This window comes from Chroicocephalus ridibundus, chromosome 3 (genome assembly GCF_963924245.1).
Source record: "Chroicocephalus ridibundus chromosome 3, bChrRid1.1, whole genome shotgun sequence".
Classification (NCBI taxonomy): domain Eukaryota; kingdom Metazoa; phylum Chordata; class Aves; order Charadriiformes; family Laridae; genus Chroicocephalus; species Chroicocephalus ridibundus.
In genome coordinates, this window is record NC_086286.1 from 94,429,345 (window position 1) to 94,448,078 (window position 18,734).

Sequence of the window (18,734 nt, forward strand, 5' to 3'; positions counted from 1 at the left end):
AAATTGCTCAGAATACCTCTTTTAAATGATCTTTCCTCTTTCTCTCAGTATAATGTAAACTGGAGTTAACGAGGGAAAGAGAGATTCTTATGCTCTTCTTCAAATCAAGTATTTCCTAGTATTTAGATGAAAAATGCTAGGAAATTATGCACATTATCAGGTGCAGCATTACCAGTCTCATGTAAAAGTGTTCCTGTTATAATAAAATAATGTACCTTTGTTTTAACAATAGCTATAATCTCATTACTCTTGTAACAATAAATTTTTCCTTGCCAATTATACATTGTTTAGGTTAGTGAGAAAAGATTGCAATCTTTCTGTGTGGTAATATAATACATAATCTAGAGTTTGAATGAAATAATTTATGTGGAGTCAAAAAATTATTATTTCATTTCAGTCCTCAAACCTACGGAGGCACCAACTCCCCCACCTACACCTCCTCCACCTCCCACGATCCCTCCAGCTCGGGATGGTATGTTTATTTGTAGAATTATTCAGTATTTTTATGTAGTTGCTGCACTACTTCAGAGTTTAATTTTATTTTTCATAAATTTAAACAGATTTAAAACTAGCACAGCGTTTTAGGGAAATTAAGCTTGAGATCAGTTTCCTAATGCCATCCATTTGCTCTTGAGCTTTACTAGACTTCAGTGTTTCATGTTTTAGAACAGCAAGGTGCATACATTTTGGGAAAAAAATCATGATATTCTATAGCTCTGCGGCAAGTCTGAGAGTCTGCCTGCCCTCAGCGGACAATTTATATTTTATGGTAGCTGCTCAGAAAAAAATATTAAATAATTAATTTAAACCATTTACATTTGATTCTTAAGCTCATCCTCATTTCTTGAACTTTTATTTGAAAAATTTTAATAAATGTTTTAGTGTTGAGCATTAGCCCTCCGCCAGGTTGACTGTGTGGTAATAGAAGTTTGCTGAGTATTTGTCATTCTTGAGTTTTCCAATTTTGAAGCAATGCTCATTATTTCACAGTGATATGATTGATGTGTTTTAAGTGTGCCTTTTCTTGGTCTTTCAGTATGCAGAGGTGCCAAAGCTGATATAGTATTCTTGACTGATGCTTCCTGGAGTATTGGTGATGATAACTTCAACAAAGTAGTGAAATTTGTTTTTAATACAGTAGGAGCCTTTGACTTGATTAATCCTGCTGGAATCCAGGTAGGTTGTTATTTCTATTGGGTACATTTTGGAAGGAAACTGAAGATGAAGCAGAATTAATAAAGTTACATCTGATTTTTCCTTCCTTTCAGAATGCTGTCATTTTTTTGTGTTAGATTGTTGTACAACACATGTGTACGTGTGTGCATCCATAATTATTTATGAAATATATTGGTCATCCAAGGGAATCCAGTCTATCCTGAGAGGTTACTATTCTGAAAGACAAGTTTGTAGTGTGTGGGAATCCTCCAGGCAGAGAAACTGGGGTGATGTATGGTCAATGTGCAGTTAGTTTTACATTTTTTTTGTACAGGGCATCAACAGCTGGTACACTGCCTAGGTGTAGGTGCTAGGTTTTGCCTGTGTCATATCAGAAGTCTGTTTTGGGGACAGTCTGACTGTTGAGTGAGGGTTACATTTTAATTTCTCAGTGCAAGAAAGGAGTCTTATGCATGTAGAGTCCAGCTCGTTTGCCATTAGCCTTGTCTTGTCAAGCTGCCTAGAATCCCACTGCAGTAAGTAGGCAGAATTCCTTTGAGAGGGGCACTTGTAGAAGTATCTTCATCCCATCCTAAAGATAGATAACATGGGGCCACTCCACAGTGGGCAAAGTGAAAATATGAAAAGGTGAAAAGTTAGTCATCTTAATGAATTAATTCATCTTTAAAGAGTAAACAGTAATAGCTAATGAGGAATGGACTATCAGGATTTCTGGGCTCATCACAGTTGTGTCAAAAACATTTCCTGTCAGGCTTCTTACTGTAAGCCTTGCACCATTCCAGGTTTTCTTCTGCTTAAGGGAAGCTGGATGAGATCACTGCCTAGGTTCCCATAACCATTTCTCTTTCACTAGATGAAGCGAATGACATGATATGTGAGAGGGTTTCTTACAAGGTATTTCTGGAACATTGCAACGATGAGAAAAAAGTGCTGTGTGCACATTGCTGTGATGATATCTGTGTATGTAAATATGTGTGTGTGTGTATAATCATACATATATGAAAAAGATTTTACAATTATTTAATACTTACTAATATATCACAATATTTCAATGGAGAGAGCTGGTCTGGAACATGGAGGTATGAGACTGAACACTGCGATATATTGCGTTTCAGGTTTCATTTGTGCAGTACAGTGATGAGGCAAAATCTGAATTTAAACTGAATACATTTGATGACAAGGCCCAGGCCCTGGGAGCTCTTCAAAATATTCAGTACAGAGGAGGAAACACAAGGACAGGTAATTCTGAGCAGTAATCATATTTCTTTAAGATTAAATGTTGTCAGAAACTGCCTCATTATCCTAATATTGCATGGCTGAAAAATTAGGTTTTTTCGTTCTGTTTTAGCTGTGTGGCTGTTGCCCTTTCAGAGTAAAGTAAGGGATTTCTTCTCTTGCGGATAATATGGCTGACTCCTTGTTCATTGTGCACTTTGCAGGCAAAGCCCTAACATTTATCAAAGAAAAGGTTTTGACTTGGGAGAGTGGCATGAGGCGAGGTGTTCCCAAGGTACTTGTTGTTGTCACTGATGGTCGGTCTCAGGATGAGGTGAGGAAAGCAGCAACCGTCATACAGCACTCCGGTAAGCAGTTCACACTATCTTGCTGTATCATTTCCTTATGTGTTAAGCAATGCAATTATAAGTGGTGCTTCAATCAACTGGGAGTCCTTTACTCATCATTTATGGACTCAGAAACGTATTCTGAGTATTTGGGAAAAACTCAAAGCTATTTAAAGAATTTAGACTCTCTGGGCCAGACTTTGTCTTTCTCTAGCCTTCTCTCTGAGGAAGAATGTGATGTCCCAAGGCTTTCAAGTAATTCATCTTGCATACCATTTCATAGACATGACTTTTGCTTACTTCTTTCTCTCCTTGCTGGGGGGACCACAGGGATCATTGCGAAGTGTACTCCATTCTAGTGCTTTTGTTGTAATGGGCCTGGATTTTTGATCTTTATGTTTTATATGTTTTACCTGGTGTAAACCCGTGAATCTCCAGTGAAAGTAACTGCTTTTGGTGGAGCTGGGTCTGAACTGACTCCTTCATTGCCTTTTGAGCTGCGAAGTATTGCACTTCCTCTTCAGATTTGCTGAATGTGGCTTATGTGAGTCTAAAAATCTATTCCTGTCCCTGCACCCAGCAGTTTTGCATTTCAGTGCATGAACCACCTCGAGTCCTGTTCCCCGAGTAAGGAGATGTTGTACTTCATTACAAAAATCACTGGCATGTAAACCACAAGTGGTTGTCATCTCTGCCTCTGTGATCTGAAGGAATCAGCTCTGTCTAGATGGTTTCTAAAGATGTTTGGCTATCATAAAAATCTCTACAGTCTCCCTGGATAATCTGCTTCAGTGCTTTACTACTCTAATAGTTGGAAAGCTTTGCCTCACATTTCACCTAAGTGTTTCTTCAGGCTAATGAAACTATTGTCTTATTTTCATTTACCTAGTTAACTGGGAAGGCAGTTGATCACTGCCCACTGTAACGGGCCTTCATATTTGAAGTCTGTTGTCATTTCCTCTTTCTGTCTTCTCTTTTCTAGACTAAACAAAACCATTTCCTTCAACCTCCTCTTGATCATGTTTTCCAAACCCCTTATCATTTTTGCTCTCCTCTCTACTTGCTTTGGTTTCTTTGCATCTTAAGTGTCATGCTCAAAGCTGGACAGAGTATTCCAGCCAAAGCTTCACCAGAATCAGATACAAAGGAATTATTATCTTCTTTTTGAAAAATTAACAAATTAAATAAAGATCGATTTATCATTTGCAATAAAAGTGAATTCTTCTTTCAGCCTTCAACCAGCATTTCCAATGTCTGTGCAGGTTCTTGTCAATGAAATTTTGTGGGAGATTTTTTTCTATGTAGTGCTGAATTGTGTAGTGACATTTTTTTTCTTCCTTGTTTTCTGGTATGGCAAAGAGAGGTCAAATTATCACATGAAGGCATAGGTGGGAGAAGGGAAAGGAAGAAATGAGTCAGAAACAGAATTCTGTAAAGGCTGGAAGATAGCAGGAAACAAAAACTTAACATGGAAGGCAAGGAGGCACTAATTTAAGGATTTGAAGAAGAAAATCATCCTGATAAAGAAGCAGATTATGCCATTACACAATTCTAGGCTCTGGGTTCTTCTCATTTGTCTTCAGGCATCTAATAACTAAATGCCTAGTCTCAGGCCATCATGTAGGGGGTCCTTTTATGTCCAGTGAAGAGAGCAACATATAGGCATCTACATACCATGGCTTCTTCTGTCTTGAAGGGAGGTGAGATGAATTGCATTCTGAATCTGCCCATGTCTGTCTGTTGATTATAGAGACTAGACAACTAAGACTTGTTCCTAACTTGGAAAGTAAAAACTGGTGAGATGAATGCCACCCAAAGAAAGTGACACTGAGAAGCATGAAATGCAGCAGATGACAACAGATAGAAAACTGGATAACAAATAGTCTGCACAGAGATTTTGGACACAGAACAGACACAAGATACTGTAGAATTGAGAGGATTGTACATTTTGCATGAAAAAGTGAGGGGACTATGTAGGCAAAGCTATGTGAGATTGGATAATGCTCAAGAAAAATCAATGAAGGAAGGAGGAGAAAGCTTTGAAAGAAAGATGCAAAGTCCGTTTAATCCCTCCTGAGCTTTAATAGGGTGAAAGGATGTCCAGAATGTATGCCTATAATGAAGACCAGATAAAAGACTAGGTAGAGCCTGAGAAATCCATGATAGAGATGGTTTGTGAATATTGGCCTGAAAAATGGTAATGTATGTTTACTATATTTCAAGTAACAAGTGTTATTTTTACAGGCTTCAGTGTCTTTGTGGTCGGTGTGGCTGATGTAGATTACAATGAGCTGGCCAAGATTGCCAGCAAGCCCAGTGAGCGTCATGTATTTATTGTTGATGACTTCGATGCCTTTGAAAAGATTCAAGATAACCTTGTCACCTTTGTGTGTGAGACAGCTACCTCAAGTGAGTAGAAGACACCGTTTTCCCAAATGAATACATTTGTTTATATACTGCTACAGTTGCCAACCCATTTGAGGTATATCAAAAGAAATGTTCATATATAAAAGTTAGGTTTCATAATAACTGGACATAGTTAAAGGGAGCAAATTACCTTTTCAAAATTTTGAAGTAGGTATTATATTTTATATAATCTTGTCTCATGTTTCAAAAGTACTGGTACAACAAAAAGAGAGTAACAGTCAGTGAGAACTACTGCTCTTCTAGAAGTAGAAGGATGCCTAATATGAACTGGGGGGTACAGCAGGTCTCTTACCACTGCTCTAGGGGTGCTAAACAGGTGCAGCTATGGAGTGTGATGCTGTTTTAAAGTTATCTAAATAAAGTTCAGTTGTTTACTCAAGTAAAATCCTTCTATGGCAAAAATGAGAAATTCTCAGGCCTGTTATGTGCAACTGTGTACTCCCTAACTGCCTCATCCACTAGCTCCTGAGGAGCCATATAAATCTGCAGTTTTTTCTTGTGAATCTGACAGCTATTATGCAGCCTGACTCATGCCTTAAATATTCATGGAAAGACTGTGTCATTTGCTCCTTTCTTCTTATGAATTAGACTCAAAATATTTGGGGGGTTCATTTGTTATTCCATACAATTTGTCACAGTAGAAATATCCTACTAAAAGTAACGAGTACATCTACCACAGAGCAGAACACAGTATGACAAATGTAACAGAAGTTGGCTGATAATTAATAACGGCACAGACTTTTCGGTAATAAAACTTCCTGAAGTATACATATGCTCATATCCTGTTAGGTTTTATAGTTTTGAATTACATGTTGTTTCATGTCTTTTAGCTTGTCCTCTTATTTACTTGGAGGGGTACACTTCACCTGGTAAGTAACTGTCTAAAACTTTGGCATAGATGCATTTGTATCTTTTACAGCTCTACAGTGTTTTTATTTTTTATTTTCTCTCCGGATTTAAAGGTTTCAAGATGCTGGAATCATATAATCTAACAGAGAAGCATTTTGCTTCTGTACAAGGTGTATCACTGGAATCAGGCTCTTTCCCAAGCTATGTAGCATATAGACTCCACAAAAATGCCTTTGTCAGCCAGCCAATACGGTAAGTAAACCTGAAAGACTCATATTTAGGGCAAGCAGGTGAGGAAGGATTAATAGAGTTTATAGATGATAGCATTAGTATTTTATGGAAGATGCATTTGTTTGATGTTCTTTTTACTGAACTCCAAGAAATATACTCCGAAGGAACGTCTATCATTGTTATCATTAAAGGCTAAGCTCTTTCTTCCATTGTGATCTGTTCACTATTAATTGTTCTTTTTTGGAGATTATGCTTTTAACCGTTCGAGTTGCATATAATCCACAGTCTGTCTTTAGGCAGTTGTACAGCCTCTTTAGTACAACAAGCCCACGTCGCTGGAGGGAAACAGTTTCAATACGCAGGGATAAGCACCACTTTTTGCAGGGGCATCGTTCATAGTGCAGTAGGCAGTTCATTGATGCCATTGACTTAGGGTAGTTTCTTCTCTACTTGACTTGCTTTATTTGGCGAGTGGAGTTTTCAAGGGCCTGTGGTCTTAGAACTTGGATATGAAGGGCTAATATACGGTCTTTCTAACATTTTTTCACAAAAAAAAAAAAAAAATAGCAGTTAGTTTTACTAAGAGGAGAACAGTACCTCTGTTTTTCTTTTTACATTTGTTCCTCTGGTATCTGTTTAAGTAAGTTTCAAAAAAGTCATTTTGAGTCAGAGGAGATGCCTAAAGATAGCCCATTGTTCCTATAAAATTTAAGGAAATTTAACCTTCTTTTTATACAGGCCTTTGAAATCTTCTGCAGTCCTGACAGATCAGGTAAAGGTCAGATCACAGGCACAGGAGCTGAGGTGCATGAAGAAATAATTTCTTTTTGCCAAACTTCTCAGCTCACAACTTTAAAAGTTGAGGACTCGAGGACTTGAGTTCATTGACGTGCCATTATAGCTATGGGGGTGATAGATCTCTGACAGCCTGGATTTTTATGATCTAGGGAAGTACAGATAATCCCAGTCACTGGCATCTTGTTTTGCAACTCTCCTACATTAAGATTAAACTTGCATTTAGCAGGATAAAATGATAAACAGACTTTCTATTTATTTCATTTTTTTTAGAATGTTGTGATACATAGTCCGTTGTCTGCTGTAAGGGGTGGAGTAGACTTACCAGAGTATTCTGGGCATTTATTTTTCATGAGAAGCCAGAAAATAAAACTCAGTTTAGACTGAGTCAGCAAAGCAATACAAGCATCCTGATCCTGGTGGCATAGTTGTTTCCATATCTGAGATAACTTGGTATCCAAGTTATAAATATTATTGCTATATCTACTTTAATATTTCATTTCTTGCGCTGTGCTGTGTGGTGTTGTCTACTTAGTGATTGTGCTGTTATTGCAGAGTGTCCATAATTGTATGGGCGCAAAATCTTTGCCTAGAATACAGAGCAGCTTCTCTCTTCATTTTAAGGTTTCTATGTTTATGTTCAGGAGGCCAAATCCCCCTCTCAGCTCCATTAAAACAGAAACTACCTTCTTTCTTACAAATCCCTTCCCGGATTCCCTCCCTTCCCCTTCGAAAATGTTGGAGGCCATTTAATGCATGTTTTTATTTACTTTTGCCTTTCTGTTTTTTAATGTCTAACAGTCTGAACATTACAAATCTGAACCTCAGCCACTGATGAGGCCCAAATACATCACTAATTGCAGGGAATATGTTAAATACATCCTTCATTGTATCTGTGCCTGAAGGGCGGCAATAGTTAAGTGTTTTCTGTTGCCTGTCTAAACCAGGCCAGAAGAAAAAAGTATAAAGCTAGGGTCCTATTTTCTGTACTTATCACCAAGGAATTTGAAATATGTGTAGTTTATGCATAATCTTGCCACAAGAATACATCTCCAAGAGTTCTTGGTCATATTCTGGCTTCCTCCATAACCATGGTGCCTACATCAATTGAAGACAGGCCGTGAGTTCATTTTAACGAATCACACAATGATTTTTATCACAAAGTTCTATTCTATTTGAGAAAATGCTATTTTGTTAAAATGCTCAGTTCCATTAAACAATGTGGTTTCCCTGTTACTCTCATGTCTTTTCTTAGAAAAAGAGCAAATTATGAAGATCTTGTTTTCCTCGTGTGTTTCCATGTGAAATAATGTCCTCATATTGTCTTAACAGGGAGATTCACCCAGAGGGATTGCCACAGGCATACACTATCATTCTGTTATTCCGTCTTCTGCCCGAATCCCCCAACGAGCCTTTTGCAATTTGGCAGATTACAGACAGAGATTACAAACCACAAGTTGGAGTTGTGCTTGATCGTAAGGATGATTTTACTTAGTGTGCAGAGAATTTATATATTACATTACTTTGCATGCATTCTTCCCAAATATTTCCAAACCCAAAGCATTCTTACATGGTAAAAGGATTATATATTTTAGTTTTAAAAGATTTTTTTTTTTTTTTTTTTTTACTTTGTACATCAATTATTTTTTCAACTAACAATAATTCAGTTAAGCTATGTTTCAACTTTGGTATTACCTCTAAAACCCAAGGAATGTACATCTATGTACTTATGGGTCAATAAGACCCATATATACATGGTTACCCATTTGAGTGGGTGTCTTAGGTATCCGACGTGTATCTTAAGATAGTGGTTTTAATAGTACATATAAAATGAATTATTTTCATTTATTGCAGCTGCGAGCAAAGTGCTGTCATTCTTTAACAAGGATACAAGGGGAGAGGTTCAAACTGTAACTTTTGATAATGATGAAGTAAAGAAAATCTTTTACGGAAGCTTCCACAAGGTAAAGGATTTAAATTATGAATGTTGCTTTCTGAAGTGCTGTTCTTTGAAACAAAAGACAAGGAAGCATAAGTCACTGTCAGTTATATCCAGTCTTTGTATAGTACTGTAAGTTGACGTAGGGACTTACAGATCGTAGAAAACAGGATCTCTGAAGATACAGCTCTTTTTATTATTGAGTTAAAGGCTTACTTTGAACCAATGTAAGAGATTTGTAAAGAACTTGTCAAGGATTTGTCAAGATTGTGTAAGCGGAGGGATATATCTGAACAAGACATCATAGCCTGATTCCTGGCACATAAAAAAGGAAGAATAAAAGATAAACTGGAAAAAAAAAGGAAAAGAAGTTGTGATGAGAAAAGACTAGGGGGAGAGAGTAGTGATTTGGAATCATCCAAAGAAGAAGAAGATATAACTACAGAAAGTATGTAGCTATTGAGTTATAGAAAAAGGCAGGGAGCCAATTTTGGGAGGTGAATAGCATATTGAATAAGATTCATATGTTTAACAAATATAATAGATGCATATGTATATATTTTGTATGTATGCATGTGTATTGGTATATTTTGGGCTTAAATTCACTGAGCCTAAAATATTCCATAGTATTCCAAAGTAATATTAACTAAGCAACAATAATGACAGAGAGCCCATAAAAGATCATATAACCTATTTGCAATTTAGAATGAAACGCATGGTTTTTGAGCTGTTAAAATGGCTACTGAAATCCTTACATGTTACTGCATCTGCCTTCAACTGTGATAGTTGTGAGCTTGCTTTTCCAATTTTATACACTGAATTATGAAAACTCGATCCTGCCGGGCTTCCTTACCTCTAGTCATGGGGAGGTGTCTGACTGAGGCTACATATATGTCTAAAACACAATTTAAAAAATATTTTCATGCTGTGTTACGCATGTATGTTTAGGGCAAAAAAAGTGAGTTGCAATTGCAACATTTTTGGTCAGCTGAAATGCACATTCTCATGTTTTCATTTATCTCCCTTCTGTTTTTTTCTGATGACTAAATATGGCTGGAGTATAACATTTGTTTTCTTTATGATACCCTCTCCTGCATGACTAGTCACTACCAGCATTCCTTTGAGGATAGAGATAAGAGGTTGCCTCTGTCTGCTTGCTGATACTGGAGGCCACATTGTCAACCGATCTCTGCTAGGCTGAAACCAGGGCAAGCTAGCTGGTACCAGCACTATGTTTTCTGACTCAATCTGTTTAAAACACGGATGACTACAGGAATCACACAGTACTATAAAAGCTATCAGTTTCCTCAGAATTTGACAGAGGAAAATTTCCCAAGATGCTTCTATGTCATGTCCAATTATTCTTGTGTTTATAATTTATTTAATGGTTAATTATTTTTGCATATATGAATAGATGTTTATGTCACTGGCTTTGTGACTGATAATTATAAGTAGGCTTGAATCACACCTACATTAGGCAGCCTCTATTTTTGGCATTTGGCTTTTTGCCTTTCTTTTTTTTTTGGTATAGCTTAGTAGGACAACTGAGTTTTAAGGAAATTTAAAAGTTGAGTCAACTTATCACCGAGAAGTACTGTTAAAACACAGAACAGCAGGCAGTGTCCCTCATTTTAGATATCAGTGTGAGAACTGAGAATTCCCTTTTTCAGGTCAGTGGTGTGAAGCTTTCTACATGCTGTACTGCCAGCAGACTGTTTTAAGTGTCTGCTCCTAATTTAATTGACATACAGAGTCATATTTTCCCTTGCAGTTCCTCTAAATGTGATAGAGCTGAGTAGAATTATCTGATAGCACAGACAGTAAATCTGTGCTCATTTATCAGAGCAAATGGGGAACAACCTACAACCCCAGCAACACTAGCAGTTATGCATAGCTGTGTATTATACTTATTGGTGAAAAATAATTACAGGGGAAATAAAAATCCAGCATTTTGTATTATTTTAATAGTTAAATACACTCATACATGTGAACAGAAAGCAATCCTGTGATGCCAAACAATGTATCGGAGTAACAACCATTTGCAAATTTTCTTAAAGCTCTGGAACTATGAATTCTTGCTTGTAGGACTATTTCTTAAGCAAAAAGGAATCATGTACGAGCTATTTAGTGGAGGAAACAAAAGAAAACAAAAGTTCAGATTTTGATAGTATTTAAAGTAACTGGAGTAGCCTTGATTTAAAGAGCTGTATTTGGGATTTTTCACCATGTAACTGAGCTGACTCCTCTGGATTGTCTCCAGGATGATTACTGAGATTGCTATATGGGTCAGGTTGTTAATGATAGCATCATGGGATTCCCCAGCTCGTGTGCTGGGAAAGTCCTATGTATCAGTCATGTTGATTAGCTCCTAATAAAGGATAGTAGTAGTTTCAGCTTGATGAAGGAAGGAAAGTAAGATTAACACATTTCAGAAGGTACTTTGCAATTTCTCCTGCCATCCAGTTTCAAAGAAATAACAAATCTTTAGAACGCGAGAAGATGTTTTCCAAAATATCAAACATTTTTGTGGTTTTCATTCGATGACTTACTGGCTCATTCAGTGAAGCACAGTTAACTACACCTAACTGTGCAGGGAAATTTACTTTGGCATACTTGAATGCTTTGCGTAGCATAGCGATGGTGAAAGCTGTTGAATCTGGCAGGTCCCATAGGAAAAATCCTGACTGCCTGAGACAGTCATTAAATTTATAACTGAATGCTTTGGAGAGACAGATGACTTCTACTTTCTTATTCTTACCATGCTAGACTTCCTTGTAGATTGCAGTTTTGCAGTAGTCAGCCACAGGAAATTTGATAATGACTGTATGTCTTTCTGCTGATGTACATATGGGATAATAGTTTGCTTAGCTTATTGATGTGGTTCATTTAGCAGTACATCAGAACTCCATCAAACTTTGTCTTAGAAGGGGTCCAGAGAGAAAGATTAAACTATGTTTTCTTTCTTAAAACCTCAGTGCCTTCTGGCACTGGAAATGATCAAAAGTGATGCTTTATGTTGGTGTGTTAGAAATTGAAGAGAATGTTTCTGTTAACATTTTTGTTAAAAACAAAATGCAGCAGGATTGAATACAGAGATGTATTACTTACTGTAAACACTAGATGCATACTTTTATTGGATTTATGCTTGGGCCATGAGATTCAGGCTGGAATTCAGAGCTGGCATTAAATCAACAGTGAGCTGAGTCAATGGCTTGGAGGAGCTCTGCTTATTTTTGACTGCTGGGGTTGCTTCTTCTTTGGATAGATGTACGATGCTCAGCAGTCATTGCTGTTTGAACATTTTCAAATTGATGATCCCCATTCAGCATTCTGATGTAGATTCATCTCTCATAAGTTTTGTGTGCAAATGAGAATGCAGTAATATGTGTTCACTATGCAGATGTCATTTGCTTTTTCTAATTTGTGACAAATACTTAACATTCCACTGGAAGGATTTGCATGTTAGGTACCTTTAAGAGTTAGTAAATTACATCTGTGATAATTTTAAACTGTTTGATGCATTAGTTAACTATATGTATAAATGATAATGAATTTAAAATTTTGGCTTATTTTATTTTGTGGAAAGTTTGGTACGTAATACCAAAATATACTTTGGACGCACTCAGCTATCTTTCCACTAGTTTTTTATTCGGTCAATGAACAACGTTGGGAATGTTAATTATAAAAACATTTGTATACACAGCACTGAGAATTAAACTGTGATGCCAACTGAATTTCATATGACAAAAAAATGAGGACAGTTTCAAAATTCTTAATTCCAATTAAATAAAGCATAAGCACATCATGTTTTAAAAGTTTTAGATAAGCAGTGCTGATGCCTTGGAGACTGCTCCACATGGGAAAATATCTAATATGGAAAAAAAGAACAAATTCTCCGGAGATTGTTCAGGCACTTGTTGACTCAGGACATTTAAGGGAATCTCTGTTTCAACTTTATGCCAATTTTTTTAAGCACTCATCAAATAGCAATATGTTTCTGAAGGGTTATGTACTGTGATAACACAAGCTTTAAAATATAAATACATACTTGAAGGATTCTTTACTGCTGATCTTACTGTGTTGATATTTTAACAGATATATGTTATAATGTTCTGTATAAAATATATGCAGTATATATGCCACTGAAACCTTTATTTTGCTTTAGGATGTTCTTCCATCAAATGCATATTAGAGTTTTTAAAGTGTCAGACCCTTTTTTCTTTCTTGGAGATTCCTGAATGTCTTCTGTTCTCATAGATATGTAGGAAATTCACTTGCGTAACATTTGTCATATGTGCTATAAATTTTTGGAATGGTAACCTTTGCTTCAATTTTGTTTGTTCTTCTGTTTAAGGTTTACTGTGTGTTTAAGGTTTACCCCAAGCACTTCGTTCTCTTCTCCTGGTAAACTTACTCTCCCTTCGTTACAGTCATTCTTTTCTCCCTCCTAAGTTTCCCTTATTTCCAATAATTAATCTCTTCCTCTTCTTCCCTCTTTCCCCGTATTTTGGCATATGTTTTTGTAGCCAAATTTCTCTCACGGAAATTTCTCTCTTGCATCTTCGATTATTTAGTCTTTTTCTGGGCAGGCTTCTCTGCTCACTTCCTGTATCTCAATGCAACTACTGCCTCTGGTTGAGTCATCTGTGGAAACTGAATCCTGGATCTTTGGATCTGAAACAATCTAGTCTCTGAACTACAGACAGTCTATTAGCCACTGGGCAGTCACAGACTCATAAACCTCTTGTGTGGTCCCAGCCATCAGAAGAGGACAAGAAAAGCTTGTATTCCCTTCCTCTCAAAAATTCTTTTTATTTTTTACTTTTCTGCCATCTTAAAGCAATTCTCAGGCAAGGTTTTTAAAATAGATCATTGTTGTTCAACCATTATAGTAAATAGTACTTCTTAGCTGTGCTTGTGTGTTCATCTTATTGACCTTCAACACATTTTAAAGCGGTTACTAATGTCATAGACTGTCCTTGGGTTTAAATTTTTCCACCAGTTGAAAGTACAGCAGGATTACTAGGAAGAAAATTTAAAACAGTGCTACCTAAACAGTGAAATACTGTTAAAGTATTAAAGTAAATATGCCTATGTGCCTTTTCTAAATATTATGTTAAACTTTTTTTCAGGTCCATATTGTTGTAAGTTCATCAAATGTTAAGATTTACATTGACTGCAGTGAAATACTGGAAAAACCAATTAAGGAGGCTGGGAACATCACAACTGATGGCTATGAAATACTTGGGAAACTTCTGAAAGGTGACCGGAGATCAGCAACGGTAAGCAATAAACATTAATCCATTCATTAATGCAAATCATTGAAATTTTCTGAGGAAAGATGTTAGAGATTAAGGATTGCTAAGAAAACAGTATCTTAGCACCAAAGCTTTCAAGTGTCTGTGCTGCAAGACCCAGTATACTTAACTGAGAAGATTGGTCTTGATAGCTTTTCATTCTAGCAGAATTGCAAGAACAAAAATCTAATAGTTGAAAGTTGCAGTCAGGTAAATTCAAACAAAAGCAGAAATGTTTTTCTTTTAATAGGGAGAGCAGTTAGTCATTGGAACCATTTACTGTGGATTCTCTGTCATTGGAAATCCTTAAATGAAGATTGTTTTGTTTTTCTAAAAGACATACTCTAATGAACAGGTTGTAATTCTGACAAGTCCTATGGTCCGTCTTGTCTTGGGTGATCAGAGTAATCCCCATTGGCTTTATGATCTATAAACCTATAATGAAAAAGTGGCTGCTGCTATGAAGGGCACATCGATTATCTTGATGGATTAACTATACTTAATATGTAATCAATGGTATTACCTGGTCTTCATATTAGAAGATTCAAGTCTGCAATCTGACCCATGTGTGCAAACCCTAACACCTGAAGAAGATTCCTGGTGCTCAACACCAAATGTTTGGTTGGATGTATCAAACTACAGAGTCATAGCTCTTGGGGTGAAAGAAAGAGAGGAAACTCTTTTACTGTACACTCTACCCACCTACCTACCTACCAGCCTTTCTGCAGAACTCGTCCCTGATGCCAGTGAAAAGTTCCATACATGAATCTGAATTAATATACGACCCAAGGACCACAGTCCTTAGAGCTGGTCCAAAAGTTTTTCAGCCAGATTTCATGTTGAAGTGCACAGGCAGTCAGCCGATGTAGAAGTTCGTTGGTATTATTCATTAAGTATAGCAAAATATTTCTCGTGTCTCTCTATGTGGTTACCTTTTGCCCCAGAGCAAGAGCAAGCACCAGTGCTTGAAGTCCTTGTAGTCTTCTGTAGGGTTGGTTTTAAATTTTTTATTTTTAAATAATTTTTCTTTCAGTGTCAAAAAAAGAAGTGAAAGTCTTAATGACGTTAACTACATAAATTGCTTGAGGAGTCATTTTTAATGATAATGCCACTAGATTTCATAAATAACATCTCTAGTATTTTTCAAGAGTCCTCCTTTCTTTTACAGTTAGAAATCCAGAATTTTGACATTGTATGCAGTCCAGTTTGGACTAGCAGAGACAGATGCTGTGATCTTCCTTCTATGGTAAGTATAAATGAACCAATGGCCATTCAGAAAATTGTTACTAATAGCAAATTTAACATTATCAATATTAGCCTTGTATTATACCTCATAATGACAAAACATCTAAATCATAGTAGTCAGAGCAGCCAGTGAGCAACACTGGATTTCAAAGTTTTGTGTCTGAGGGAGAAAGATTGCACTGTGCTAGAATTGAGTCCCTTAGGAATGGTGGGAAACACGTCAGTTATAATTTGTATTTCAGTGGTATTTAAGATCCTAGGTATTATGAATGGAACAGCTATATTATTTTTTTATTTAATCTGTTCTTAGATTGGTGTTCAAAAAGTAGCTAGTTTATTCTTTGTCACTGCAAGCTGATTGTCTAATGGATCTAAGTATTAAAACAACAGAAATTGCATATGAATTTGATTTTGCTTGTACGTCTGTTGTTAGTGTCTTGTATAGCTCGCAGACAAAATTTCCTAAAAATGTGAAAGGTCCTGTAGAAACATTTGGAAAACACTGGTTAGCTGTGAATTTTACTTGTTCTTGAATATATATAGAGAATCCTGCTGTTATTGTTTTAGAAAAGTATACTGCCACCAAGTACTTTTTTTAAACAGGACAGTAATAGTTGTGATTAAATTTTCAGAGAGATGAAGCAAAATGCCCAGCTCTTCCAAATGCTTGTACCTGTACTCAAGACAGTGTGGGACCTCCAGGACCCCCTGGACCAGCTGTAAGAACTATTCACAATAGACAGATTTTCTGATTTTTAAATTTATGGAAGTAGTTATGTGTTGATCTGTGGTTTTGTGAAACAAAGGCCTGTCAGAGGGATAGTTTCTATCAACATGTCCATAACATCATGGTAATCTGTTCCCCTTTCATCTTAGTTTAAAACACAGTTGGGCAGCTCCTACCACCTCTACTTGTTTATATAATAATCCTTTTCCCATATTTCCAATGTGCTCACTGTGATTAGCTCCTCATCGTTTGATAGGTTGAAAGAATCTGGCCCAATCTCAGCTGTCTTGCACTTCATGTGCAAGATATTTTTAATGGACTGTGCAAATATTTTTCCTAAATACAGAGTCAGGATTTCACTCCAAGGAAAGATTCTTTACTCTGTCAGGGAAATAAATTAGTTACTCTCTTTTTTTTTTATGTGGAGAGATAGTAATCTATGGAATGGATAAGCTCCTACCGATTGCTTTGAGTATAAGGGAGTTATACTCAACCCAGTAGTCTGTCTACTTTGAAGCGATCAAAAATGCTGCATGAGGAATCTGAAGCCCAGTTAAGTTCTCTGGCAGTCTACTAGAGAGGTTATCCAGAGATTTTGATGAAGATAAATTGAAGAAATTTGTATCTGCAGAGAAAAAAATGACAATAATTTTTAATGGGCTGAATTGTCAAGGCCGAAGCTGATGTGGTTTACTTGAGTTTCTGATGCATCTTTTATTCTAGTACTCTTTTTAGCAGTGTGATCTGTACACTTCAGTACTTTGGGCTTTCACATAAGTATTTGATAAGAGGATTCATAATGCACACCAGTATGATGTACTCTTGATTTACCTGTATGAGATACATTTTCTGTCCAAATATTCAATTTAGGGCGGCCCAGGCGCTAAGGGTCCCAGAGGTGAAAGGGGTTTGACTGGATCATCTGTAAGTATCTTTCTGGAATGCATCTATGATGTTGCTACATGCTTACATATATGAAAATTTGTATGCTTAGTTCTATGCTGAGCTAAGAATGGAGATTAAAAATTTACTTGGAAATATGCCTATATGTTATTTATGTGCAGCCTGCCTATTCGAGACTATAAATACATAGCCTATGTATACACATAGCCTCAAAGGCATTGACTGCACGTTAGGAAACTAGAGTTCATGCACCAGGATGTTAATACACCCTCTGCAGCATTGTTCTTTCTTCTTTACAGAGGAGACAGCTATACTTCTAATTAACGTTGCCAGAAGGCATGTATTGGCCTGAGACTGACAACATGAATCAGAGAATAGTTTATGAAAGGATATGCCACTTGGATAACTGTTTCCACAGTTGTTCTGAAGTATTGAATGTGCCTCCGGGCTTCTGACCTTAAGTGTCTAACTCAAATGATTTTGCAGTTACAGATCTAAGAAGGGGTTGTCATTTACAATCTTGTTTTAATTTTCTGCTTTAAGGGGCCACCTGGTCCTCGTGGCGAGACAGGTCCTCCTGGTCCTCAAGGTCCCCCAGGTCCACAAGGCCCCAATGGGCTTTCAATTCCAGGTGAACCGGTGAGTGGCCATTCTGAATGTGGGTGGGAATGTGTGGAGTCAGATCTATCTGTGGGGGTGGTGGTCTTGGGAAGAGGGTGGCAGCTTTGCCCTAACATTTGTTTTTCCCTGTATTTTCCAAGTCATTTTCCGAAACAAGTCTCTCTCAATACAATAGCATTTTCTATCCTGAATGTTACATGTGCTTACGGGATGCCTATGAAGGGATAGAGTCTAAAGGTTGTAATGTACATCATGCTACTCTGTTTTTAGTCTTACAGCTTTTCTGTAGAGTTGCTAGGCCTTAAAGTTCTAGGACTCAAAACTATCAAACTGTCATGCAGGAAAATTAAGCATGCAATATTACTCTGAAGACTTTCTCACAGATTTACATGTCTAGCTTCTCTTTTCTGAGCTTAAATCAGTAGCTAGAAGTTCAGAGAGGCAATGGGTGCATAGATCTAGTCATGCAAAACAGCCCTTCATTCCTGGGAGGCTTTCTTGGAAACAGCATGTATATTTTAGTGAGCAGCGACTTCTGATTTCATGTACATGCCTTCAACGCCAGAGTAACTTTCTTAACACTGATGAAGTTTCACCAGATTCTGTTTTTTATAGCAGATAGCGTAGGTAACCCTTTGTCTACATTCTAAATTTATGAAGACTGCTTTTGCCATATTTGAATAAGTAATCACCCCAACAGCAGGAATATAATGTTGATGTTTCCTGTTTAGGATTAGCTTGAATTTTAATATAATCACGTCCTTTTTATATGAAGTCCTTGATTAAAATATAAAGTTTATGAAAAAAAATAGACTTGATGTCTGAATGCACAGTCTCATTTTGCATTTGAACTAGGTTACCTTCTCAGTCTGTAATGTAATATGGGAGATAGAAAATAAAATATGCTTTAAGATAAACACTAAGTACACCTTCTGTTTTGTAAGGACAAAGTAGAAAGATTT

The 18,734-nt window shown here is 36.8% G+C and overlaps 1 protein-coding gene across 3 annotated transcripts in view; it reads left to right on the top strand.

The window, feature by feature from the left end:
* The window catches only part of COL12A1 (collagen type XII alpha 1 chain), a 102,062-nt gene that overhangs the window by 64,126 nt on the left and 19,202 nt on the right, over positions 1–18,734 (top strand). For all 3 annotated transcript variants that reach the window (XM_063330156.1, XM_063330157.1, XM_063330158.1), the window contains 14 exons: positions 398–472; positions 1,037–1,176; positions 2,292–2,415; positions 2,616–2,759; positions 4,983–5,147; positions 5,996–6,034; positions 6,128–6,266; positions 8,373–8,515; positions 8,895–9,004; positions 14,112–14,261; positions 15,445–15,522; positions 16,154–16,240; positions 17,119–17,172; positions 17,695–17,790. In XM_063330156.1, coding sequence (XP_063186226.1) covers positions 398–472; positions 1,037–1,176; positions 2,292–2,415; positions 2,616–2,759; positions 4,983–5,147; positions 5,996–6,034; positions 6,128–6,266; positions 8,373–8,515; positions 8,895–9,004; positions 14,112–14,261; positions 15,445–15,522; positions 16,154–16,240; positions 17,119–17,172; positions 17,695–17,790 — 1,544 coding nt within the window. The remainder of the gene's footprint in view (positions 1–397; positions 473–1,036; positions 1,177–2,291; positions 2,416–2,615; positions 2,760–4,982; positions 5,148–5,995; positions 6,035–6,127; positions 6,267–8,372; positions 8,516–8,894; positions 9,005–14,111; positions 14,262–15,444; positions 15,523–16,153; positions 16,241–17,118; positions 17,173–17,694; positions 17,791–18,734) is intronic.